The sequence below is a fragment of the Phodopus roborovskii genome, unplaced genomic scaffold, assembly GCF_943737965.1.
Source record: "Phodopus roborovskii unplaced genomic scaffold, PHOROB, whole genome shotgun sequence".
In the NCBI taxonomy this organism is placed as follows: domain Eukaryota; kingdom Metazoa; phylum Chordata; class Mammalia; order Rodentia; family Cricetidae; genus Phodopus; species Phodopus roborovskii.
This window is the reverse complement of record NW_026126638.1, coordinates 3,846,000-3,872,760: the sequence shown is the minus strand read 5'-3', so window position 1 is coordinate 3,872,760 and position 26,761 is coordinate 3,846,000. Positions and strand designations below refer to the sequence as shown.

At 51.7% G+C, this 26,761-nt stretch overlaps 1 protein-coding gene across 2 annotated transcripts in view; it reads left to right on the top strand.

Moving 5' to 3' along the window:
- Tspan9 (tetraspanin 9) overlaps window positions 1-26,761 on the top strand; it is a 91,299-nt gene that overhangs the window by 16,230 nt on the left and 48,308 nt on the right. The window contains exon 2 of one of the 2 annotated variants that reach the window (XM_051173304.1): window positions 4,390-4,469. In XM_051173304.1, coding sequence (XP_051029261.1) covers window positions 4,407-4,469 — 63 coding nt within the window. In that variant the 5' untranslated portion in view covers window positions 4,390-4,406. Of the gene's footprint in view, window positions 1-4,007; window positions 4,470-26,761 lie in introns of those variants that run through there. The other variant, XM_051173303.1, reaches the window with a different exon arrangement.

Below are 26,761 nucleotides of genomic sequence, written 5' to 3'. Positions count from 1 at the left end.
TTCACAGCAAGCAGTGCTTTGATCTCCCCTAAACTCAGGTTTCATGGTTAAGGATTAAGGGTGTGAGATGCTGTGATATTCACATACAAGAGTAGCCAGCCTGGGCCAGGAGGTTCCTGGGCTGGTAAAGAAGACACCAACGATTGAGCCCTGTGTCACCTAAAGCCCGGGGAATTCTGGAGAAGTACAGAGCACTTGGCATTTATTGGGAAGCCCTTGTCTCCTGGCTGCCAGTCAGAAGAGATGTGGAATGCCAGTTTCTCACATTTGCTTTTCTTGCTGCTCTTTGCGAATTCTGTACTTGCTCTTTCTCTTTTCCTCTTTTCTTTTTTCCATACAAAAATAGTCATGGGGGGAGACATAGAGCAGGTCTTCATTGTTTAAATGCAGAGAGCCCCTCAAAGGCAGCCAGTGCCTTCAGGCTCTCCTGGACCTGATAGGGTGTGGAGAATGGAGAGGGGACTGGGAGATAGCATCTCACACCACCTGGTTGCCCCTTCTGCATCCCAAATCAAAGGAACTGCGGCACCCCCATCTGCTACCCTTTCGCCCTCTCTCCTCCTCCTGCCAGGCTCAGCTTCCAGGGCCCCATGGCTACCATGGGCCTGGCTGCCTGGGAAGTTGCAGAATATAACTCCAACTTTCAAAGCCCTACATGTAGCTTTGCAGAGTAGCTCCTGTTCACACCTTGGCTTGTCCCCTCACTGCTTCCTGAGCAACCCACACTCAAGCCCTTCTTCCCCCACCCACCAAAGAAGCCTGTTCCAAAGCAGAGCCATAGGATAGCTCCCCACTTAGCCTGCCGGGTGGGTTCTGCGTGGCTCTGTTGGAATGCCCTGGGTACTAGTGGAGTCAGGGTAGAAGGCTGGCTTCCACAGCTGGATGGACTCCTGGGTTGTCTCATTCATCCTGGTCATTCATCCTGGAATCTGTGCTCAGGGATCTGCCCATAGCTGACCCATCTGTCTCTAGTGGGGTTTCTTCAAGGGGGCGGAGGGCAGGGGATGGGTGTGCCCGGCTCCATCTGCCTTTGTCCTAAGTAAGATAGGGTACGTTCCCTGTCTTCCTCACTGCTCTCTTCTGCACTTCCCTCTCTCCATCCCTGTGACAGCCCTCAGGCCTTTGCTGATTACCTGTCCGGGCAGGTCCAGAACATCACTTCAGCCATCTTCTTCTCTGTTCCCTCAATTCAGTATACCTAATGACCCTCCTACCCATCAGGACATGCCATCTCAGGTCCCCTGCTGTGCTCTAAGATTCTGCTAGACTGGAAGACTGCCAAGGGCAGCAAGTGTTTAAAATCCAAGAGAGGATGACACACGGGCGGGCGTGGAAAGCACACCCAAGCCCACCATTTCCTTTTCTGTAAAATGGTACGGCGAACACACTCATGTGTTAGGGTCAGCCTGGGGAACGGAAGGGCCGGTGAATTGCATTTGCTCCTCTTAGTCTGATAGTGACTCAGCTGGGTGTCATAGTGAGACTTCATTGTAGCTTTGACAGGTGTGACTGGGGGAGCAGGGCTGTGGCCCTGGACAGCCTTCTACTGCCTGCCTGCTGTCTCCTGGCTTTCAGCTCCCAAGCCCCGGATGTATAGATTCATTTCTAATCACACAATGATGGGACAGCGGAGGGGCTGGGGGAGACTGCAGGTATGAGCTGGGGAGAAGGGCTGGGAGAAGATATGAAGGTAGGGACAAGCACGGGGGTCCTTGGTGACACCTCACCCTCTCCCCTGAGATATAACAGTGCTCAGAGCCTACCGGCTCTGACTGGTCTCACCTGTTGGCTCACTTTACATATAACACATCTGGGTGTTGCTGAACTCCACACTTCAGGAGGAATGGTAGCCAGGCCAGCTCAAGCAGCCATGGAAGAGAAGGTCTTCTGGTGGATGCCTCCATCAGAAGTAATGCTATAAGAGAGAAGAGGTAACCCTGCATGCTCCCTTGAGCAGTCGAGTGAGGCTGCAGAGGACAGAAGTATCCTCTGTTCAGGGTGATTGGTCTCACACAGAAACCAGCCAGACATCCGCCCCCTTTTCTGCAGATAACACCCCAGGACCATTGTGCCCCACAGGGGAGATGCTCGCTGCTGGTGGCTGTTCACACAGAGCTTTGCTGCTGGGCTCCCCTTGGTTTCAGAAGGTGCTCAGAGGGGTGGAAACCGTGCGGTTTCTGTAAAGGAGCCACACTCTACATATCAGAACTATCACCTCTAGGGTGGGGACAAGTGAAGATGAAGGCCCCCCCCCCAGGTGGAATTACCGTCCCCCTCGCTTCACGGCCACAGCCATGTGTCCATCTGTGCCTCCTCGGAATGAATAACTTCCTGTCCTGACTAGATTTTTGTGCTGCCCAGAGCGCAGTCAGTAGCACTCCTGTTTCCTCAAGGGCTCCCCTCTTAGGGCTCAGGATAGAGGGTTCTGGGGTAGACACTCTGCTTCTTGGAAGGGCATCGATTCGTCCCTCTAGCCATCCCTATGGAATGCCTTCCAAAAGCTGAGCCCCTTGTTAGAGCTTAGTTCCCCACTAGGGAGTCAGTGACACAAAGGAGAGACTCAGTCCCCGTTTCCCCCCAACCCCCCCCCCCCAGTCTTCTATTTCTCATCATTTGCAAACCGTGGTGGCCCCAGGTCAGCAATGCAGACTTCTGCACAAGCCCAGGGGAGGCTTATTGCAGCGCTTCTCAAGAGGATCAAGGGCTGGTGGGATGCTCCCCTGGCAGGCACATTCCTCCTATCTTTTCTGGGACCTCGGGCTCCAAGAGGACCCAGCTGAGACCAAGAGCGCCGCTCCCTTGCTCTACTGCTGGTATAAGCAGCGCCCCCCTCGAACCACCTGCCCCTTGCAGCCCTGGCGTCCCGCTCAAGAACGCATAGGCGGGGGCTCGCGCAGCTGCAGGAGTCTCTCGGAGCCGCGCTTGCGTGTGCGCGTGGAGGGGGCGGGGAGGGTGGCGCGCCCCGCAGAGGCCTGGGGGCGCTTCCCCACACCTTGCGTCTGTGCTGCGGTCCCTCTACCGGTGCGCTTAGCCGTTCTCACGTGTGCAAAAGCGTGGTGTGTGTGTGTGTGTGTGCGTGTGTGCGCGCGCGTGTGTGTGTGCTCGCGCGCGCGCGTGTAAAGGTACTGCTTAAAATCGACCATGTGCCCCAGGCTGGACAGGCCCGATGTTCACAGGGGGCGGCAGCCAGCCTAGTAGAGGCCACGTTTCTTTCCCTTCCAGCCTTTCTCCCCAGACCTATCCTCCAGCTTTTTTGGCTCCTTGGTAGCTCCAGCTGTCCCCCTCTTTTCGCTGCCCTTGCTGGGGCAAAAGAAACCAGTGCTTTCCCATGGAGGTGCTGCTTTCTCCACTCCCAGCCTCTGAGCCCTTGACATTTAGAAGGGTTCTGAGCACACTGGTTTAGGCACACAGCAGACCGCTAATCCTATTAAAGATATTGTGTCATTGGGGAGGGGGGTAGCTCCCCCACCGGAGCCAGACAGGCCTTGAGCCCATTGGTCGGATGCAAAGCAGGGGGCGGGACTCAGAGCCCGGGGAAGGGGCTCTAGGCGATTTCAGTGTGGAGAGTCAGGGCTGGGATTTCGCCGGGCAAGCCCAGCCGTTGCAGCTGCGGCGGATCCCGAGGCTCTGCCCGTGGTGCACCCGGGCAGCCCAGGGCCGACAGCGGCTCCGCAAAGTCGCGGAGCAAGGGAGGCCGAGAGCCGCAAAGTGGTGGGGCTCCGGTCTGGGCTGGAAGAGGCGTGCCTGCGGGAGCCTAGATCCCGGCGCCCTTCGGCCTCGAGTGCAGAGACCGGTTGACGGTGCAGCCGCCTGGGAAAGAGCAGTCAAATTACAGCCTCCCCAAAGAAGCCTAGTTAACGCAGGCGAAGCGGCGGCTCCCCGAAGCGTGCTTAGAGCGGTGCCGCAGAGCCCTCCCGGGCCAGCGAGCTAAGGCTGGGAACCCGGTGCCGTCCCAGAGGCAGCTGACCCCCCGGCAGCGGGTTGCTCCGCTAGTGCTCTCGGGTGTAGAGAGGGGGCGTGCAAAGCTCCAACGGTCCGCCCGCTCAGAACCGGTGCCCGACCGGGGTAGCCCCTCTGTCCCACTCTGGGAGCAATGCCCTCCGCGCCTCGTGCCCCCCGGGAACGACATGAGCATGGAGAAGTCGAGTAGTGAGGATTCTTCGATCCACCGGAGTCCATCTTTGGACAGCAAGGACTCGGACTTTGCCAAGCCGTCCACCTCTGGCCGCCCGTTCGGCCGCGGCTTCACGGCTGGCGCCTTCTACGGCACCGCGGGTTCTCGGGGTCAGAGCCACACGGAGGCCGGCGTTAAGACTGATAAGTACAATGCACCCAAAGGCAGCAAGTACGTGGTGTTTTACCTGGACCTGTCCTTTGTGTTCCTCCTAGAATTTAAGAAGTGCAACATGGCCAGGGGCTGCCTCTGCTGCTTGAAGTACATGATGTTCCTCTTCAATTTGATATTCTGGGTAAGTCATTAAGGGTGAGTCTTCAGTTGCTCCCTCTCAGTTGCTTTCCACACTGGGAATACCCTCTTCCTCCTCCTTGCTGCATCGTTCCCTTCTCTACTCGAAGGTAAGTGCTTTAAGAAAAAAATCGCATCCCTCCTTTTGCATTTTTCTCTTCCTTTCCTCCTTCTCACCCATGACTGAATAGAGGCTCCAACTTGTCCGTCTTCCAGGAGAGACACGGTCTGCTCCTAGGAGGTCGGCAAAGTTTGCCGCTGTCTCCTTGCCCACCTAAGAAAAGCCACGCTGAAGTGCCTGCATCAGGGGACCTGCATCAGTGGGTGTGGGTCAGATTTTGAGCAGCTGTGCTGCTGCCTTGCTGGGAGACACCACGAGGATGGGTTCTGAGTTTCTTCTGTTGCTGCTAAACGCAGTCTGCTACATCGTGGGTGTGGGATGGAGAGTGGAGGTCTCAGTCCTCCAGCTCCAGCTCATTTCTGTGGCTCCCAGGGAAAGGAGGAGGCAAAGATATCGGGCAGAGGACTGACTGTTGCTTTTGAGGGATTGCCGTGGACTGGCAGCCAGAAGTCTGGCCACACTTTCCCAGGTTCCAGGAGACCCCAGGACAAGAAGGAACAAAGGAAGATGCCTAGGCAGTGGTGTCCCTGTCCTTGATGAGAGATGATTTTTTTTTTCTTCTAGAGAAAGTGTCTTATGGATGGGCTGGCTTGGAAGTGCCGCCTGTCTCTTGAAATACCCTCTGTGGTCGTGCATGCTCAAGAGGTACTAGCTATACAAACTGGATGAAAACTTCTTAAATTCGGATTGGACTCTTCCTCACTACCGCCTCTGCCTTTCTTCAGAGTTCAGACCACTCAGCACAGATGTTTGGCTCATCCCCAGGCTCAGTCCTGGCCACTGGCTGGAGGCTGTCAGCTGCCATGCATGGTCCAGGAGGAGCCTGGGGGCAGGAGAAAGACACCCCGAGTGAGGTTGGGTAGCCGTGTGCAGCTTCTGGGGAGTGACCTACTATAAGAAAAACGCGTGTGTGTGTGTGCGCGCGCGCACACACACACACACGTGCATGCGCATACACATGCGTGTGTGTATGGGGCAACTTTTCTGGGGAAGTTCTAGACTGTGAAGGAAGAATCGTTGAGTCTTGTCTGGTTTCCATTCTTTGTTAGATTCTTGTGTGACCTTGAGTAACTCACTGTGCCCCTTATGGCTGGGGCTTCCTCTCCAGTCCAGGCTGTTAGGATGGTCTCCTTCACAGCCCTTACTGTCCTAGCAACATGATACCCTGGGGGGGGGGGGAGGCTCACCTAGGTGATCACCGATGTCTCTTTTCCCGAGAGCCTGGTCTGAGATGAGGCGGGTTCCTCTAGATCTTTCCATAGTCTTGGGGGGCAGGGGTTCTATAGTCTTTCGGGGAGGTGCAGACTTTGTGATCAGTGTTGCCTGTCACATGGTTGAAGTTTTAGGAAAGCTGGGGTAGATATTCCCATTCTCTTTCTGGTGATGAGAACCATTGGAATGTTAAGAATGACTCTGTCATGTTTTGTGGGCCAGTGCCTTCTGCTCTTTCTGTCCCTTTGCCAGGATCTGTGTCAGCCCAGTACTTGTATTTCCTTGGTGTCCTGGTCCTCACGAATGCTGTCATTTCCATTGTTAACGCAGCCTTCTCTTCCCCCTCTCATAACTTCAGCCTACCTTTTTGGTTTGCCACTGCACATATATTAATTTATGAAGACTCCATGGGCGTGGGTGCTCAGTGCCTTTTGACCAGTGAGTGACTCCCACTCTGCAGCCCCTCTTCCCCCCACTTCCTGGCCACCTTCACCTCGCCGCCTGCTGGCCACAGTTGGTATAACTGCCTGCGATGCCTTCAGAATGAGTCTGGCTTGGTTTGGGACTTAAGGGGCTCTTTGCAGGCTCCGGTCTGTGTCATGAACATAGCAGTGACCCGCAATACTTTTGTAAGCAACCAAATGGAATGACTCTCAGGAGTGGATCGCAGTGTGGTGTTACGTGGTTGGGTAATGGGGAAGAGAAGTTAGGTATCAAAGTGGCACCTTAAGCTGTTGTGTGAGGAGTGATTCTATCTTTTCCACAAGTGGCAGCAGTCCCTATCTAAGCCAGTCTGGTGATGCACCCGCCCTTTCTAGTGTAGTCAGAAGTTAGAGATCTTACTGCCTGGTCCTAATTAGAACTCTTCCCTGGCGGAAGAGTTGCACGATCCCATTCTCGGACTTTCTAATTATTTAGTATTCTTTAATGTCACTACCATATGAGATGCTGTTGTAGAGTGTAGATTTTTAGGAAATGGGGAATTTAGCAGGAGAGGAATGTCAGTTGCCTGTGTGTTTGCCAGTGGTTTCTGGAATTAGAGTGGGGGGTGCAATCTGGGGAGTACCATGATGTACTCAGGTGAGGACTTCCACCAGGCAGGTGCCTCTCAGCTCAGAGTAGGGACAGAACAGAAGAAAGTTCTGATTGAGAGGGGACAGCGTGGTAGGGTGGGTGTGGCAAGGTTCCCTGGAGGCCTCTGCTGCTCTCTCATGAATAGCGAGTGGGGGGCAGAGGAGGAAAGGGGACAGTGGCGTGAGGAAGGCTTACACTCAGTCCACTGAAACTAGGAAGTACAGTTACTTAGCCATCTCTTGTTTTAGTGGCTCAAAAGCCCCAGCTTTTTTGTTTTTTTGTTTTTCTGTTTTTTGTTTTCCCTGAGAACTAGAGTTGAACTTGGGACCTACAGTCAGTATAGAATTTCTTATGGATCCAGAGCCTATTTGGGAGTTCCCCAGACACAGCGCCACACCCCCTCCCTCTATGATGGAACCTCTGGAGGCGTCCTGGTTCAGTGTGGTTCTGGTGGGCTTACACTGGGGGGGGGGGCTTGACTGCCTGCTTCCTCACCACTGGGTGGAGCTTTCAGGGTAGTAGTATTGGTGAAGGTCCTGGGATGTCCCTAGGGGTAGGATGGAGGCAGGGCTATGCTGTTCATGCTTAGCCTTTCTTACTAAGAAAAGGGCAGGTGCCTCCCAGGCTGCTGGGCGCCTGCCTGCTGGTGGGGGTCCAGGTCTGTTCCTGGCATGCTGGCTTCAGCCAGACAGTTCTAGCCTGGTAGGCGGCCCAGTGCACCATGGGAGCCTGGGGCACCCAGGAGGGCTGCTTGTCTGGGAAACTGACATAGATGGAGGGAATGTGTGGCCATCCCCTCCTCTTGGTCCTTTCCATACACACCCCCATCCTGATTTCCAGGGCCACCGAGAATTCTGGCTTCTTGATGTACAGGAATGGGAGGGCTGTAGTCTACAAAAGTTTCTTTCACCCCACACACTTCTGGGCCCTGTGTGCTTGAGAGGGAGAGAGAGGGAGAGAGAGGGGGGAGAGGGGGGAGAGGGAGAGAGAGAGAGAGAGAGAGAGAGAGAGAGAGAGAGAGAGAGAGAGAGAGAGAGAACACCAAAGTGGGCAAATCCAGATCCCAGCCCAGGTTCCCCTAACCTGAATCCCGTTGCTGTCTGAGGTGGGGGATGGGTGCCCCAACCCCGCTCAGGGTACGTCACTTACTTTTCTTGCTTGCCAGCAGAGGTGTTCCATCACTTTAAATCATGACTGGCGGAGCAGTGACACCCACCCGGCCCCTTTGGAAGCCTTTTCCTTGTGGATTGCTCCTTTTATGAAGGCCACGTTAGCAGCAGAGGCGGCAGTGTGGAGCGCACCAGCTAGGACAAGGGAAGGACAGGGAGGGAGCTGCCACAGGCAGAGTGCCAGGCCAGGCCCCTCTTGTTTGCTGTCCTCCGGTGCTGCTGTCCATGGCATTCCTCTCCGCTGCCTTAGCTGCAAACGCTCCATACGAGCATGGCCTCTGTGGGCTCGAGACTGAGGTCTGTGCACAGAGAATGTAAGGAAACCTATAGCGCTAGAGATGATCGCCGGGGTGCCCTCTGGTGTGAGGGTTTGGACTTGGCCTCACCTGGCCTCTCTCTGCAGAGATGTAGGTGGTGCAGGCAGCACAGGGAGAGACATTTAGGGATTTCCCATAGTGCTTGAGAGTGAGGGATGATTCCCTGGGAGGCGGCTACAAGCAGATCTTTCAGAGGTGGGGTGGGGCCAGGTCTGTCTGCTGGGGTCAAGAAGCAAGATGAAGAGGGTCTGGTGGAAACCCCAAGAGACCCTTGGCACGTGGCCGTGAGAGAATGCCAACTCTGTGTTCATTTCCAAAGCATTAAAAATTAAACTTCCTGGTCTTAATATCTATTTTTAAACCATGTCAGAGCCAGCAATTGCTGTCAATCAGGAGGGCTGGGGAGGGGGAGGGAAGGGATAGAAAAAGTCTCAGATGAGATGGAAAGACCTGCTAGGGCCTACAGCCTTACCCAGAGCGGCCAGGCCGGCCCTGCCCTGAGTAACACCCGGGCTGCTTCTGCCTCGTGTGCTTGGCTGCCCTTGGCTGAACTTGGCAGTAGGCTTTCCATGGCTTAGTAGGGTATTGGGTCCCAGTTGAGTCCATTCACTCACGCCACAACTATTTGCTGAGTGCCCGCTCCATGCACAGGAGCCTCCAGTTGGTAAGGACAGGGCAGATCAGTTTTCTCGGGCCAGGAAGTCATGGGATCAAGAGGTCATCTGTCCTGTCCTGTATGCAGCACTTGAACCCAGGACTGACAGGGTAGCATCTGTGTATGTGGGGGCCGCCGCTTCCCCCACATTTTAGGGTGGGCAGCTGCAGGCCCGGACCCAGCATCCTGGCTTGTCTTGGCCTTTCCCCTCCCCGACCGCACACCGCTATATTCTAATTGCCCTTCTCTGAAATGTTTCTCATATCAGAAAGAGAGTTTAAAAAGAGCTTCGAATGCCCCTCCTTTCCCTTAGTTTGTAAAATACAAACAGTGAATCACATGGTTTTCTGTTTTCTTCTATTGAAAGGACAGGTAGATGCCAGGTAGCCTGTGTGCTCGGCACATATTTATTGAGCACTTGTTGTATAGGCCATGCTGTTGAGCTGCTCAGAGTTCAGTGGAGTCAGACACCTATGTGAAGATGGCAGGAACTCAATAGAGCTACTTCGGAGAGACCCGCTGCATGGGTATCAAAGCTGAGAAAGTTGCACTTGGGATTTGAAGGATGGCTAGGAGCTTGATGATCAGGTGAGCCCGGGACCCAGGCAAAGGAGAAGGTATGGAGGGAAAGAGAATGTTGACAGGCTCTTCAACGTGTCTCTTGGTTTTTCTGGTGGGGCTCACCATACCAGGTCTTACTGTGTCACTTGGCTGCTGGCTGTAGTGCTGAGTAATCTGGCTTTAGAGCATGCTTCGTTTTCCCTCCCTGTGCTGCCCCTCCCCCCTTCTTCCCCCTGCCCCCTGCCCCCTGCCCCGCCCCGCCCCCACTTTGTGCCTGCCTGTTTGGTTCCAGTGAGGAAGCTTTGAAGCCCGGCTAAACCCATTGGGCAGAGCTAAGTCTTCTGAGCCAGCTTTGTCCCTGCTCACATTTGAAAGCTAATCTGCCTGCAGGAATGGTGGGGGCTTGGTGGGGGGCACTCCTGGCAGGAACTTTAGAAATGGCATGCCGACCAGCCCGGAGATCTGTGACCAGAGAAAAACATGGGTTGAGATCTGCCTTCTAGGCTCTGCTCTTTGTCTGCAGAGATCTAGGCTCCAGAGGCCATCCAGACTCTTGGTTCTGTGGGGTCTCTTCTCCCTGCAGCCGGCTTTGTAGCCTGTCAGGAGAGCTGGAGAGGTCCTGGGAGTGCAATGGGTTAGGGTGTGTACTGCTTCAGGCCAGCTCTCCAGCATGGGGGCTTTTGCATTAGGGCCCTGTAGGGGAGCAGTGTTTTGGTGGCTTGAGGTGATGGATATCTGTTCAAGAAGAAGATAGTCAGGGTTTCTGTCGTCAAGGACTTTTTCATCTGGTATAGGGATCCTTGCAAAAGTATCTTCAGATTGACCAGGCAGCTTTCTGCATGGACAGATTTCCATCCCCTCTCCCTGTGGTCCCGTAACCTGAGACTGTCTCTAGGACCTACGCTTTTGTTGGAAAGTGTGTGTGTGTGTGTGTGTGTGTGTGTGTGTGTGTGTGTGTTTGTGCACGCACACGCGCATTATGGTGTGTGCTTGACCATTCTCGAGTGTGGAGGCCAGAGATGGAGTTCTGGTATCTTCCTCCATTACTCTAGCTTATGTTTTTGAGACAGGGTCTTACCACTCACCCTGAAGTGCACTGTTATGTTTGGACTGGCTGTACAGTGAGCCGCTGGGATCTGTCTGTCTCTGTAACTGTATCTCTGGAGTTACAGGGGTGAGCCACAACATCTGGCTTTGACATGGGTTTTTGGCATCTGAACTCAGGTCCTCATGTCTCTGCAACAAGCACTTTATGCACTGAGCCATCCCCAGTCCCTTTAAACTTTCGATGGAATGAATAGATGGAATTATCCAGACTATGTGTTTTCAACTTTCAACATTATGAGCCTAACAATTTCCCACCAGTAATAGAGTGTTTGCTTAATATGCACAAGACCTTGGGTTTAATCTCCAGTACCACAAAAAAAAAAAAAAAAAAAAAAAAGGATCCAAGATGTTTTGTGATCCATTCGTTGGGTAAGAATTTTCACTTAGTGGTAGTCCATAGCATAACTGTTTCAGTGTGGTCTTTCTTCTTGTCTCCTGTAGGAGTTTCTCTAGGCCACAGCAACACTTGTATGCTCTGTGATGTAGTGGCTATAGCAGATTGCTGAGAAAGTGTTCGATGTTAGGGCGTGTCCATAGACTAGACTTGGAGAAGTACCCCTCTAAATACCCTGTCAGGGGCCTCGCTGCAGGGCTGGGAACTGTGGGTTCCTGGTACAACAGGAGAAGTCATTTTCTAGGGTAGGTGGATCCAGTGATATTCCCAGTGGCGCTCAACGGAGAATGGACAATTCTCCAGTACTGTGGGCATGAGATGCTGCATTGCAATGCCCTTGCCTTGCACTTCTGATATAAGTAGATATCTTTTCATGTGTTAATTAGCCATTCTCTCCTCTTGAGTGGGTGCCCAGTTGTGTATTTGGTCCATTTTTTGTATTGATTTGTTTGCATTTTTTCTGTTACTTTCTTGGAGTTTTATGTTTTGGGCATTACTTTGTTGTCAGTTGACTGTATCACTAACACCGTTTATAGCTTCCAATTTGAAGTTTTGTTTGTTTGTTACTTCTTCCCTGGAATCTTTTGATAAACAGATTCAACTTTGCCAGTTTCTTTGGTACATTGGGCTTGCTCTATTACTTAAGAACTATGTATTTCATGGTGTCTTTATGTCCTGGTAATTCTTGCCACAACACAGGCACCTAGGGACTGTTGGCTGAAAAGTATGGAGATATTTCCTCAAAGTTTGTATTCTTGTATTTACGTCCTTAATACAGCTGTAATTATTATTTGTGCATAGGACAGACCTCTGTTTTTTGTTTTCCCCTCCTGTGTATTCTAGCTTCACTGACTAGATATCGTCCCTCCACAGACACATGTTATCACCTATGTTTTTAAACATGCCTGGGTCTCTTTGTGTTACCACAACTTTGTAAGTCTCTACGACAAGGCAGACTTCATGTCTTTCAAGAGTGTGTGGCTGTTCTTGGCCCCTTGTTCTTCTGTATAGATTCTGGAATCAGTTTAAATAGTTTTTCCCCAAAGTCAGCCAGTGCCCCTTCTTGCCCCACACCGTTGGCTTTTTAATTAGCTGGTCTTTAATTGAACCTGTTTATCAACTCAGGAGGAATTCCACCTTTGTGTGTATCTGTGAATAGAAGGTGTATTCAGGTATTTCAGCCCATGAATACTTTGTATCTCTTTACACACTTAGTCCTCCTTAATACTCCGTGTTACTCTGTAATAATTGAAGGTCCTACCCACCATTTGTTAGGAAGTGACTTCTGGACTTTCTTCACTTTGTCTCCTCCCAAGATTTACCTGTGCTGTGTACATATTTAAGACAGAGAGGACCCACAGCCAGCCCTCAGCGTTGTGTGGTGATGGAAGATGCTACCGGTACATGAGGGACATTCCCTGGGCATGTCATCTGCTCCAGTACCTGATGGGAATATGCAGGACTAACTTATTTTGCCTTGGAGGAGATGGATTTTGAGGAGGAGGGATTTTTTTCCCCTGGGTCACTAGGCTAAGAAATGGTAGAGCTGAGATATGAACTCAGTCGATTGAACCCTAATGCCCACGTTCTTTCTCTGGCCTCGTTGGGGAAGTGGTACTGATACAGCTCCCCTCCCCAGCCAAGTTTCAGCTGTGCTTTTCTTGGGTCTGAGCTTGGCACTGGGTAGCCCTGAAGTAGCAGGGGCAGTTCGCACACATGTGGTATGATTCAATTGACAGTTTGCACTCTCCTTCTCCCCGCCACAGCTCTAAGAAGTGGGTCAGACAATAGCCACCTGTGATCTTTAGGAGCTTTTCCGGTTTAGTAGGTAGTCAGTTGAATGTAGTATAAGCTCCATGGGACACCTCATGCTTCTTTATGACAATATTTAAGACCAAAAAGTACTGCTTTTCTGCCTCCCAACAGCACATGCATGCCACTCTGTTACCTCATTACAGCAGGGTTCACTCTCAGGACCATAAGCTTTTGCTTTTATATTTTTACCTCTTAACGCCCTCTGCTAGCATCTACCTTCTTGCCTTTTCAAGAAAAACAGATTTGTCTTACACCTTTGTCTTGCTTGCTCATAGCCTGTGCTCAGGACATATATATTGCCTCATAGCTGGACAGTGCAAGGGACAGGGCCTGCTATGGGCTGCAACCTTTAAACAGCTATTCAGACTCATCAGAGGAGAGATTCCGGCTGTGGGTGGGGCTCCTCTGGCCTCAAACTGGAATGACCCTTTAGCCACCAGGGTTCCTGCAGATATCCATACTCCTCTGAGGATATGCATATGTAGGTTCTGTCCAGCCAGAAACAGCATTCCTTTTGTGTTCTGGAAAGTACTGCAGCCTTCACCCTCTTCATTTCCAGAGGTATGGATTCTGGCGGGCTGGTCCCTGGATGGGTATCTTGCCTTGAAATCTGGCTTTGGGGGCCTTTGGTGCAGGTCCTGAGTCTCTCATTCCATGATTATTGCTGAGGACAGGGAGCAGCCTGCTTGCTATTCCCTGCCCCAGTTTCCTTGTTTCTGGGGCTTAGAATGAAGTACAATGGCCAGATCATGATCTGGTCAGGTTAAGAGTTGGGAAAAACTATTAAAAAGTAGAAGAAAGATTAGACTTGCCTTTATATAGACAGGGCCAGGCTCTGAGTTCTGTGTCTCTGTGGGTCAGATTCTGTATATGAGCAGCACCCCTAGGTCAGCAAAGACCCCTTGGTCATATGTCAGCTTGGCTCCTTGAACCCTACCTGTGTCCATGTGGCCTGAGCTCAAGTGGCCTGGGTAGGCTGTGTAGTCTCTGGCTTGCCGCTCGTTTTCCTTGGTCGGAGCCCTGTAGTCTCAGAGTAGATTATGTATTTGCAGGCTAAGCCACTGAAAATCTGAAGATAGGGCACCAGCAGCGTGGGGTTCTGAGAGTTCTCACCCAAATTTCAGGTTGCTGTTCCCCATTATTTTCTCTGTGGGGGTGGGAGCTCCCTAAAGGAACTGCCTTCTTATATTATCTCATTGGGGTTAGGATCTCGACCCATGGATTTTGAGGGGGAAATGAAAATTCAGTCCAAAATATAAATATATGTTGTATATATACTTGGGTATAAACCAGTTGACACTTTCACTGTATGTACATGCACGTGTATGTGCATCTCTATATGTAAGTTCCATGTTTCTCATGATTTATTCCTCGAGTGTGTGGCTCTGGGCATAAGCTACCATTTTCTGAGTGTCTGCTTCTGTAGATGGACTCTAGATGAAACTAGGGCTCTTAGATGCAAGCACCATACTCTCTCCTTAGGAAAACATTCCTGACTGACACGTCTAAGAGCAAATCCCAGTAGTGCTATTCAGCATCCAGGGCGGGGTGCAGAACATTTGGCAGATCTCTTTGGTTTTCCTGGCCAGCCTCTTTTCTTTTGGGGATCAGCACCTCGTTTCCCTCTCTAGGGATTTTCCTCAGTCTGTGAAAGGATGTAGTAGTTCATAGGTCCAGAAGAAAAGCTGAGCCACAGGCAATGGTGGGCGGGGCCAGGGCTGCCTTGGGAATCTGGGTATCATGGTACTGATGTATTGTCCCCTCGAAACTATTGGATGAGTGTGGGATATCAGGGTACCAATGTGCTTACTCCTTGACAGTATTGGATGGGTGTGTTTTACTGTTTAGTGTTTCTTTGCCAAGGGTCAGCTTCCCGGGAGAGGGCCTAGTACAGCCATGCACTTGATCTTGCCACGCTTGAACAGGGTGCCTCCATTGGTTGGATGATGCCTTCCCCACTGTGGGGAGGTGAGTTCTTCCAAGGAGATTGATGGTGTGGACACCAGGAAAAGGGAGGGGAAAGCTGGCCAGCCAAGCAACAGATGCCAGCTACAGTGATGTACCCCTGCATGCCATGTTACACTGGGCTGCCGGGACCTGTGCCTCCCTGAGATCTGTTTTTTCCAGCTCCTCTCTGAGTATCCAGGAGTGGAGAGGGAGGCTGAGCCCCAGGAGGGAGAGCAGTGGCTACTGGCTGTTTTGCAGTCTGGACATCCCCATCTGTCCCCTGAGTGGGAGATGGCTCTAGTATTCGCTTCTACTGTTTGTTGCCCTGCTGGAATGAATGTGCATCTTGTCCGAGTCCCACAGAGGAAGGCACTTCTCAAACTAGGACCTTTTGTGGGGCGATTCTTTACAAACCACAATTGCAGATCCTAGGATCTCCACAGCCATTCTTGGTGTCCACCCCGAGCTCTGCTCACTGGCAGACTAACTGAGGTCCTGTTCAGGGCACTGTCGCCCTTCAGGCCTGCCCCAGGGTTCTTCAGCATGCCTCACGTGCTTCTGCGATCCCAGGAGTGTGTGCTCAGTGATGAAACAGTGAGTCTGATAGGTGCTGTAGCACAGCAAGGCCTGGGGACTGCAGGGGACAGGAAGCCTCAGTTTGCTGCCCGATCTCCTGGAGCTTGCACTGCACTTGGGAGGGCCCACCCGTCTTTACCTGATCAACCAGGGAGGCCCACCACAGAGAAGTGCTGCCTGTAGTCCCATAGTCTATCAGGTGAGGCTGCAGCTCCTCCTAGATCCAGAGCTCCTCAGCAGGGCATGGGTGACCGGAGTCTTGTGGAAGTTCCCACGTGCTGCATGCACACGTAGAAGCTACCCGTCGCTGTACGTATTACTGCACAGCCAAGTCCCTCTGCCTGCTCTGGACTCCAAGAGACTGAGTCGTTGTGTTCTTGGGCCAGGATCACCTTGCCTTCATTTTCTTGTCACGATGGCCTGTTGTATCTGGGTCTCTAAAAATCATTTTTGGAAAGTGAGGGCACAGGCTGGTGGCAGGCCAGCAGGGAAGCCTAGGAGCGAGGGAACCGCCATGGGCCTGCAGTGTGTTGGGGTGGGGGCAGATGGTCTGAGCGTGGTAGAGGTATGGGGCTCAGCCCTGTGGAGACAAGCAGAGGCAGCCTTCTGGGCGTAGTGGGGAGAAGTCTGCGTGTGACTTCCCACTCACTGCTGTCACCAATGAGAGACCTGACGCATAAGGGACTGCCCCAGGTGCTCCCAGGGGAGAAGGGCGCGCATGTGTGATGAACACCCTGTACTCTTGCTCCATTCTTGCTTGTCGTGGGGGTCAGGGTGCATGTCTGAGTACCAGCTGCCCCTGGCCTCCGACAGGCACAGGCTTTGTGTAGGAGGTCTGCTCAGCAGATGTCCCAGGGTCTGAAGGATCACAGAGTGGGGGGTAGCAGAAGGGAAACAGGAGGAGGCCCACAGGCGAGGGGACCCCGAATGGCCCGTGAGGGAGCCAGAGAAGGGTGAACGCACAGGTGTGTGCAGGGATGCTCAGGATGGCTGTTTGGAGACGACCCTCTCAGGTGAAGGGCACTTGGAAATCCTATGGGAGTGGCTCCCTTGGTGAGGAGGGGTGTGTGTGGAGGGAGCCAGGAGGGCGTGGTGACTGGCTAGGTGCTGGACTGGTGAGCTTGCAGCCAGGAGGCTCCCCAGGAAAGCACAGTGGTTTGAGGCTCTTGTGCCTTTGGCTTGCCGTAGGAGGCCAGGTGCATCCTGAAGCCTGGCTCAAGGGAAGTAGTTCATGCTTGTGGCAGAAAGCCATCGGACCCAAATCAGAGCGACAGCTTGTCATACTGATGAGCCTGAGCTCCACAGCAGCCCTGTGATGTCCAAACCATTTAGGACACCCTGCATGACTGGTCCCTGTTGCCTGGAGGGAGGCCTGGCTGGGAAACCAGGGGCCTTCTGGAGCTGGGGGTGGGGGAGGAAGGTAGATGGATGGCATCAGGAGGGGATAATGTGCAAGGTGCTTCATTTGTTACCATTTAAGGCAGGCTTAGAGAGACAGCTTCCCTCCTTTCCCTACGCTTCCTCCTCGGCCTACCCCGCTGAGGGCCCCCTGTCTCAGCCTCCTGCTGGGAGGAGGGGGTCTATGTGGAAAGTGCCTGTTTCCCAGAAGGTGGTGGAGGGTCTGAATCAGAGCCGTGGGAGGAACACTGACAAGCTTCTCAGCCATGCTGGTTCCTTTTCTTCCATCCCAAATGGCAATAGCTCTCAACCTGTTGGGGTGGGTGGGGCCGGGTGGGGCCGGGTGGGGCTGGGCAGCTGCCCAGCAGCCTGGGAGGTTCTGGTCCCCCCCCTCCCGCCACTAAACAGCTGTTCCTTCCTCACTATCAGGAGAGCAGGGGCTCTCTGTCACACAAGATGCAGCCAGGTAGCTTGTGGGGAGGAGCCTGGGGTTAATTAGTGCTGACACCTGCTTTCTTCTCCTACGTGCATTGTTGCTAGATGGCTGTGTGACCCAAGGTGAGGCCTCAGTTGGTTCACGCAGAAAGCACTAGATGCGGACATTCAGGGGTGGGGCCCCTGCCTCAGGCTCTGATGTTCTGTCCTTCTCATCTCACAGGAGCCTCAGCTGGGTCATGGACCAAGGTGCTACTTCATCTCACACATGTGGTAAAGCTGGAGCCCAGGGCCAGGGGCCAGGCTGTTAGACAGGCCCTTGACGTGGCGGCTGCATAGGATAACCCACTGCCTGAGAGTCGGGAAGCTGACCCAGATTCTTACTATGCCTGGAGCTCACAGTGCAGGGGGAACAGCTGCTCTGATGCAGGCCTGGGTCAGAAACAGGCGCTCCCAGGCTCCAGGATGGCACGTCCCTGTGGACTTAGCAGAGAGAGAATTGTCCCTCTACCCCAGTTCCCACTGCAGAGTAGGAAGGAAAGGAAGTTTGCCTGTAAAAAATGGGGACTCCGCCCGCCTTCACGGTGAGTGGGTTTCACCCTGCCCCCACCCACGCCTGGGAGGGCTGTCACACCAAGGGAGCAGGTAATGAGGGGGCGGACTGTTTTATTAAGCACCCTTACTAGGAGAGACTCTCTTGTTTGACACAGGAACTGTGGCGGCTCCTTCCTATTGTTAGAAGCTGTAATTGCAATTGTTCTAACTCCTCCCTCTGGCAGTCACCATTAGGAAGAGCTTTCTCTTCCTCCCAGCTTTCCTCAAAACCCTAAATGATAAGTGTCTCCTTTTGTCCCTTGCACTGCCTAGTCTCCAAGGGCTGGCTCTGCCTCTTCAGACTGGCCCTGGCATCTAGGATAGCCTGATACCCAGCCTTCTCTTTCCTCCTCTTCTATAATGAAATGGCTCCGGCTTATGATTCTAGCTGCTACCCAGTTTCCCCAGCAAACAAAAACCTCACCAAACACATGGCTCAAAGCCAGGGCTATTCCGTGTGTGTGTGTGTGTGTGTGTGTGTGTGTGAGGCACAGCATGCATATGGCCGTCAGAAGACGGCAGGAGTGCCCACCTCCTTTTTATGTGGGTTCTGGGAATTGAACTCAGGGCCTCAGCCTTGGCAGCAAGAGACTTTACTGATCTTTGCAGGTCCACATATTGCTTTTTAACTGAATTTGAGAGTCTGTTGTCATCTCTCAGTGTAAGGAGATGCTGTCTCACAACAGCTCATCACTGTTGCTGGCCAGATCTCTCTCCTCCCCTTAAAGCCTTGCCTCTGTCCTTTTTACTTTATCATATGGAACATGGGTGTGGGAAGAGAGCCTTAAGCAGGGGCTGGAATTCCGGCTTCCCCTCCAGCTCTGCCTTTGCTTCCCTGGGAGGAGCTGTGACTTCAGTCTCTCATGTGTAAAATGAAACTCAAATCTTACTCCTAGCTTACCCAACCTGGGAGAACTGTGAGGAGGTTACAGTGCAGTGCCACTCATGAAGTTTCTCTGAACGCCACAGAAGACTTTGCTACCTAAGTCAGGAGCATGCTTTTGTTGTCTAACTTTGTGTGCTGTGTCTGTTACCAACTTTCTTCCTTGCCACTTCTGAGGTGGGCACATTCGCACCCGACCACCAACAAGAGCCTGTGATTGAGTTAAGAGTGTGACTCCTGCTCTACTGGGTTCAGGGCTTGGCTGCTGCTTTTCACTCAGAGGCCAAATATCTGAGACCTGATTGGTAGGAAGGCATGCTAGTTTTGCTTCTCAATACCTGAGAACCGATGATAGGTAGGAAGGCCCGCTTTGCTTCCATTGTTGTGATGACTCTGACCAAAAGCTTCTTGGAGAGGACAGGGTTTATTTGCCTTACACTTCCTGGTCAATGTCCATCGTTGAAGGAAGCTAGGTCAGGAAGTGAGGCAGAGACCACAGAGGAAGGTTGCCTACTGGCTTGTCATCAGCCAGCTTTCTTGCACAGCCCATCCTCCCTCTCTAGGGATGGTGTCATCCACAGTGGCCTGGCCTCTCCCACCCCCAACACACACAGGGTCACACGCCAGTGTCTGATCAGGGCAATTCCTTGCTTGAGGTTCCCAGGTGACTCTAGATTGTGTCAAGTTGACGGCAAAAAGCAACCAGCACAAAAGAAGTCTGGCTTATTTATGGGCTGACATGTTGGGAGACAGAGGGGCTATTGATCCATCTTTGGGGGTCTCAGGGTACCAAGCAGTTTTATGGTGACTGGAAGAAGAGCAGGGCAGAACAGCTGTGTGCAGAGCAAGGGGTCCATCATCCTGGGTGTGTGTCTCTTAGTTTACATCACAATTTAGATCGACCTTGTAGTGCAGTTCCTGGTTCTTGTTTTCTGAAAACAGATATATTACTTTTCTGCAAATTTGAACCTCACAGCCATTTACATGTTTTGCATTGGTTGATAAACAGAACTGCAGACTAAGGGAGAACATTACAAAGGGCACCAGATGTTCTGGGTTCTCTAAATCTGAAGGAAGATTGTTTAGCAGTTAGCGGCTTAATCAGGTGAGAATTCACTTTAGAATTTGAAAAGCAAAGCGAAAGGGAGGCAAGTGAAAGGGACCCCTCCTGGTCACCCCTCCCAGGGTCAGCCACTCTTAAACTGCGGATTTGTGGGACCCATAATGTTTGATGCCTGTGGGGAGTCTCTGGTCCCCCTTACCTGCAGCTGCCCTAAGCAGTCTCCCATCAGAGCATGTGAGCTGCCGAGGTACAGATTCTGCTGGGACTCCTCAGTCTGGTTGATGTATTTAGACTAATTCCCTCCTGACCCAGGCTTTACTAGATAGCCACAGGACACCCTTGTGTCCCAGAACCACATAGAGGAAGCTGTGTTTCTAGGGGCTGGTCTCTGTTCCTTCCTAGACAGGGAAGTGACTTCAGTCCCTTAGTGGCCAGCTGGGGCCTTTCCCACCCCAACTGCAGCCCTAGGCTGATTGCCCAGCCCAGATGTCGGGTGCTTTGATTGACAGGCGCTGGAGCAAATTTGCTAGCACGGGTTTATCTGCCCTAAGGGGATGTGGGAGCCAGGTGGATCATCCGTGGCTGGTTTTTGTTTTAACCATCTATGAGGCTATAGGTTCTGTAAGCTAGGATCCACCCTGTCTCAGAGAGTACTCACCAGTCAGACTGTGACAGGAGGCCAGTCTGGAACCAGCACTTTCTGGAAGGGGGAGGAGATCCTTTCCTGATTTAGTCCTCCCTGCGGGTTTCAGGGTTGCCAGCTCTCCTTGGGGGAGTTTCCTTGGGATAAGCAACCTTATTTGGCTTTTAGGGAAACTGAGTTACAGAAAGGGAAAGGGACATGTCATTGTTCAGATCACAGTACAACAGTGTCTAAGTGCCTATGTGGATGCCACCCAGCCCAGGATCGCTATGGTGGCCACAGAAGCTTTTTAAGGAAGTCGGGGGTGGGGTAGGGCAGGGGGGCGCTGGCTCCTAAGGGTTCAGCCATCACCCTTCCCCTTTTATCAAGAAAGATTTAGATGTTGGTTTCATACCTTGAGTGAATGCTCTCAAGGATCCAACAGATGGAAATCTGTCCCCAGGCTTTGACCTTAATTACTCATGGTTCCCTTTGTGGAGGGCCAGGCCAGGATGCTATCCTGCAGAAAGGGAACTCTCTTAAAGGTCTCTGCACTGTGGGGGAAGGGCTAGCAAGGGCAGGCCTTGAACTGCAAGGTGGAAAGCCTCCCTGAACAGCCTTGCTGTTTTGTTATTTGCAGTGTATTTTTCCATCTTCCACTTGTTTATTAAATTTTACCAGCACCATGTGTATTAGTTATTTTTCTTTTACTGTGAACAAACACCATGGCCAAAGCCTGTTGTTCCAGAGGGTTAGAGTCCAAGGTGGCAGGAACAGGAAGCCGAGGGCTTACATCTTGAACCCTAAGCCTGAGGGGTAGGGGATGGGAGGAGAAGAAAGGGGGAGGGGGAGGGGGAGGGAAGACAGATGCACCTGTAGTGACAGCTCCCTCCAGCTAGGGCACATCTTCTAAAGTAACCCAAACAGCTTCACCTACCGAGGGACCAAGTATTCAAATGTTCAAGACCCTGGGGGGCATCTGTCATTCATATGACTGCACTGTGTATGTATGATGAGTGTGTGTGTGTATGTGTGTGTGCACGATGTGCCATGGAGGTCAGAGACAGCTTTGCAGGGCTGGTTCTGTCCTTCTCTTTGACATGGGTTCTGGGGACCAACTCAGGTGCTCAGGCCTTCACAGCAAGTGCTTTTACCTGCCAAGCCAGCTCACGAACCCTGGCATTTTCCTTTCTCATTTTTGTGTCCCATACTTTGTGTTTTCTGTCTTGGAGTTCTCTTTTCCTGGCTGTGTTTAAGAATTGTACCTTGTGGGGTTCCAGGGGGCTGATCGCTGACCTTGAACACTAGGGACAAAGCATGAAAGCATCTTGGGGTCCCCCATGATGGCAGAAGAGGTGGCACTGAGGGAACTAAGCTGTTCTCCAGCTCCCACACCCATTGTCTTTGTAACCCTTGAAGCTCCATTGAGAAAGACCTTGCCCAATGTGGCCATGAACAAGAGATAGTACTGTGCAGTGGTGTGTAAGGGGGTGGAGCCTTGTGCCTTGCCCATGTATCTTCAGCATTGTAAACTCAATGAACTGTGTGTGTGTGTGTGTGTGTGTGTGTGTGTGTGTGTAGTTAGTGTACATGAGTGTGGTGGTTTGAAAGAAAATGACCCCCAAAGAGAATGGCACTATTAGGGGGTGTGGCTTTGTTGGAGTAGGTGTGGTCTTGTTGGAGGAAGTATGTCACTGTGGAGGTGGACTTTGAGATCTCATATCTGGAATCTCAGACCACTTCCTGTCACCTGCACGCCACCACGTCGCACCATGATGATAATGGATTAAACCTCTGAAAATGTAAGCCACTCCAGTGAAATGTTTTTCCTCTCTCAGAGTTGCTGTGGCCATGGTGTCTTTTCACAGCAATAAAAACCCTAATTAAGACAATGGAACATTTTGTTACAGTCATGAAAAAGGGGCTAAAGGGGTTCTTAATTCTTTTTTATCTTTAAAATTTTATTTTTACTTACGAACATGTGTCTGCATATGGATTTATAAACATGAGTGCAGGTGGAGGCCACAGACATCAGATCCCCCTGGAGCTGAGTTACATGCAGTTTTAAGCTGCCCAGTGTGAGTTCTGGGAACCAAACTCAAGTCCTTTGCAAGAGCTGGAGGTCCCTTTAACCACAGACCCATTTTTCTGGTCCAATTTGTTTAACTCTCAAGAGCCTTGACTTTCAAATCTGAGAGATTGGATGCTATAATGGACTGATATTTTCTAGACTAGTCCAAGGAGTAACTGAAGTGCTGTATGAAGAGGCTTTGACTCAGTGGGACCTGGTAGAGATGTTGGGTCCTGGATTTTGCAGACGATAACTGATGGACCAGCGGCATGGCCACGTTCCCTGGCGGGACAGCACTGGGAGCATCTGTTCAGGCTTCAAGTGTAGGTGCCTGCTTTTTGCTCTCAGCCTTTTCTTCCTCAGTGGGGCCCTCTTGTTCTCCAGGCTTTGTTGTGGTTTTGTCTTAGTCAGCAGAAACTGGTTTCCTCATCTTTGACCAGGTAAGAGAATGGGATAGGAGATCGGTGGGGCATGAACTGGGAGGCCACAGCCTGTGACAAAAACGGTGTGGCAGTGGCAAGAGAGGTCGGAGGGGAGGTGGTCTGTGCTTTTAGGGCCAGTGGTTCTCAACCTTGCTGATGCTGTGTCCCTTTTAATACAGTTCCTCATGCTGTGACCCCCAACCATAAAGTTATTTTTGTTGCTACTTCATAACTATAATTTTGCTGCTGTTATGAATTGTAATGTAATGTAAATATCTGGTATGTGGGATATCTGATATGTGACCTGTGTGATTGTGGCCCACAGGTTGAGATTCACTATTTTAGGATGCTTCCTGGGGCTGCATTGTTTAAACCAGATTGGGAACTTCTTGCTGAGATCTTTCTACAGGAGCGCCAACGTTAGCCACATTTCCAGGGGCCTGGGCAGGATGAGTGAAGTCGTGAGGCCTCCAACTTCCCTAGCTGGCCTTTTAAGGCCATCCTGTGGAATGACTGACAGACCCCTGGCTTTGTCAGAGATGGAGTGGGAGGCAAAAGCAAGAAAGATGTGGGGACAGAAATGAGAGGATGCAGGGGAGGAAGAGGGCAAGCAGGAGTGGATGGGACGAGGCCACAGGTTGAGCTCATGGGGTGACCTTTGCCTCAGGTAGCTGGCAGTGGTACCTGAGCCTGCCAGGTTGGTGCTCGGGCCTCTCTCCTTCCTGCCTGTGGTGATTAAGACATCACCAGCTGCTGTGTTCGCAGCTCTGCTTCCAATAACAGATGCATCTGGCTAGAACTGGGTCATTAAAAAAAAAAAATACACCTCACCTCCCCCCTTCCCAAGTCCAGACCCTGGCCTAGAGCTGGAGTCCCCAGAAGAGGGGGTCAGGAGGTGTAGGGAGCCTGGTGGGCCTGCTGGCTGTCAGGGCCACTCAGCTAGCCAGATGGCTGTTCTTGCTGGATGTCTGAGTGTTGTGTCTGTGGCGTTGTGCAGTGAAGGCCTTAATGAAGAGTGATGTGCCAAGGCTCTCCCCTCCTGTCACGGCCAGGGGAGGCTGGCCGGTATAGCATCAGAGACAGCATCTATGAGCGTGGGCAGGTGTGCAACAGATTTGGCTTACACCACCAATGGTTGTGACAGGAAGAACAGGGGCACTGACTCTCTGGAGATTCTGTTTCCTCCTGCGAGCAGTGACGATGGTGTGCAGCTCAGCTTTCCAGTGGGCTGTGAGCGGCCATGCAGGAGATGTTCCAGCATGGCTCTACTTTACAACGGGTAACTGCCATTTGTCAGGGTGATGAGTTTGTCTCTGCTGAATGGATATACCTTGTAAGGGAGCTGTTTACAATTGGCCACCATGCCATCTCCTCTCACCCCTGTATTCATTGTGGTTTTGGCTTATTTGAGATCAGACACGGGGGGGGGGGGCAGAGGATGCCATTTGGGGGAAAGTGAATGAAGCAGCTCTCTAATACATGGTCCTAGTTCTGCTGTCTGTCCACTGGCTGGGGGACATGTCAATGTCATGTGAGAACTGCTCCCAGCCACCTTGGGAATGGCAGGCACTACACTGTCCAGAAGAGAGGCCCAGGTGGAATGGCAGTGTGCGTTAGTTAGTTTTCTGTTGCTGTGATAACACACTGTGATCAAGGCAACTTATGGAAGGAAGGGTTTATTTGGACTCAATGGGCCCAAGGGTTTAAGTGGTGGGCATGGAGACTAGAGCAGGAAGCTCATGTCTTGAAATGCAAGCATGAACTGGAAATGACATTGAGTCCTTAAATTCCCAGAACCAGCCTCCATTAACATGCTTCCTCAACAAAGCCATAGTTTCCAAAACTAAACAGTGCCATCAACTAAGGACCACATGTTCAAAAGCCCCAAACTGAGGGGGATCACTGGAAATCTAAACTACTACACAATGCCCTAAGTGGCTGCTACTTCTAGATTCCCCTCTACAAGAGCCAGAGGCCTGTCCATTACAGGCTTTGATTGAGGGATGAGTCTGACTCTGGAGCCATCCTTCAGCCATTGCTCTTTCCTGACGACATGGAGACATCCTTTAAATCACCTTTTATGGCCTTGTGACATGGAGACTCAGCATCAGCCTGACCTTTCGTGAGTCTGCTGGTTCTTGGGGATACAGGAGGGGAGAGGAGCAGGGGATGGTTTCCCTACCATGAGAACACAGCTGATAGGCCCAGGCTCCTGGATGGTGGTGGGTTGGTAGTACTATCCCCCAGCTGGCGTTACTCTCTAAGCTTGATATCTCACTGTGATTTGTTTTTACCCCCAATCATCCATCCATCCGTCCATCCGTCCATCCATCCATGTGTCCATCCTTCCATTTATTCACTCATCCATCCATCTACCCACCTATCTACCCATCTATCTACTCATCCATCCACCCACACACTCATCCATGCATCTACTCACCAACCCACCTATCCACCCACCCACCCATCTATCCATTTATCCATCATCTATTCATCCACTTATCCATCCATCTATCCATTCATCTACCCATGTATCTATCTACCTATCCACTCATCCATCTACCCACCCACCCATCTACTCACCTACTCATCCATGTATCTACTCACCTACTCATATATCATCCATCCATCCATCCATCCATCCATCCAGTCACTGCTTCACTCATTCTCTCCAGTCATTCTGTATATAAAAGATAAAAACAAGTACAGCAGTCCTTGGCCTGGTGTTCTGCCTTCACATACTTAGACTGTTTTGTGTTGAAGGTGCTATTGCAGACATCGGAACACTAAACAAAACTTTCCTCTTGACGTCATTGAGCAAGTATATATTGGAAAGGTGGTGATGGCTGCCTGGGGTGCTCTGCTATGATCACATTACTTCCAAACCAGTTAGAGTTCTAGGCTGTCTTTCCTGAGAATTCTCCAAATAAACATTTGCTGGACTTCGAATGTGCTTGGGCAGTGCTGAGCTTAGCCTTGCTAGGACACAGCAGGGAGGCACTCGACTCAGCGGCCTGGAAGAGGGGAATGATGGATGCTTTTCACTTTATACACAGGGCTCTCTCCCATCTTACTGAGGTTTGGTGGGTCCGGGTGTGTCTTGGGGCAGAACTTGGATATCCAGAGTTGGGAAGAGCCACTGGTAGATTGTCATGTTGGATCCTGACAGCAGCAAAGGATTGTGGGTACTTCCAGGGCATTTACCAATACAGAACCAGGCCCTGGGCTTTCCCAGTATCAAGCTAGTTGGCCATCCTGGCTTCAGGGAAATGCATCTAGATAAATGCACAGGGATCCTGGCCCTTAACTTCAGTCTGCTGCTAAAGCGATAACCTCTCTGGAGCTTGTGGCTACCCAGAGATGCTGATGCAGTTGTGGTGGGAGGGCAATGGGCATCATCTCCTGCTGTGTCCTGGCTCTTCTTCTAAACATGTCTGATGCAAGGTCCGTTTTCCAGGGGGTCCTTAGTAAGTATGAACCAGAGTCTGGGGCAGAACCTGGGCCTCAGCAGATCTGGCTGTGGGTGCATGGGGTCTCATTCACAGCTCTGGCTATGTAGATATCCACAGTACCCAGGCAGAGGGGTGGAATGTGGGCAGGTTACAACCTGCAGGGGCCCAGTGCCCTGGGTGCCCTCCCTGTCTATTAACTCTCCATTAACATGCGGTACTTGTGTTGCTGCTAACGGTTTGATTTATGTCACTGAGGTTTTGCTTACAAATTAGAAGCTGCTATTGTGCTAAAGTCGGCTTTCAAATCGATGCGGAGTAATTGCAGTACACGGGTAGCTGGGCGACATTAACATTAGCAGTGTGCTATCATCGTCATCCTTGGGACAAATATGACCAATTACCATGAAA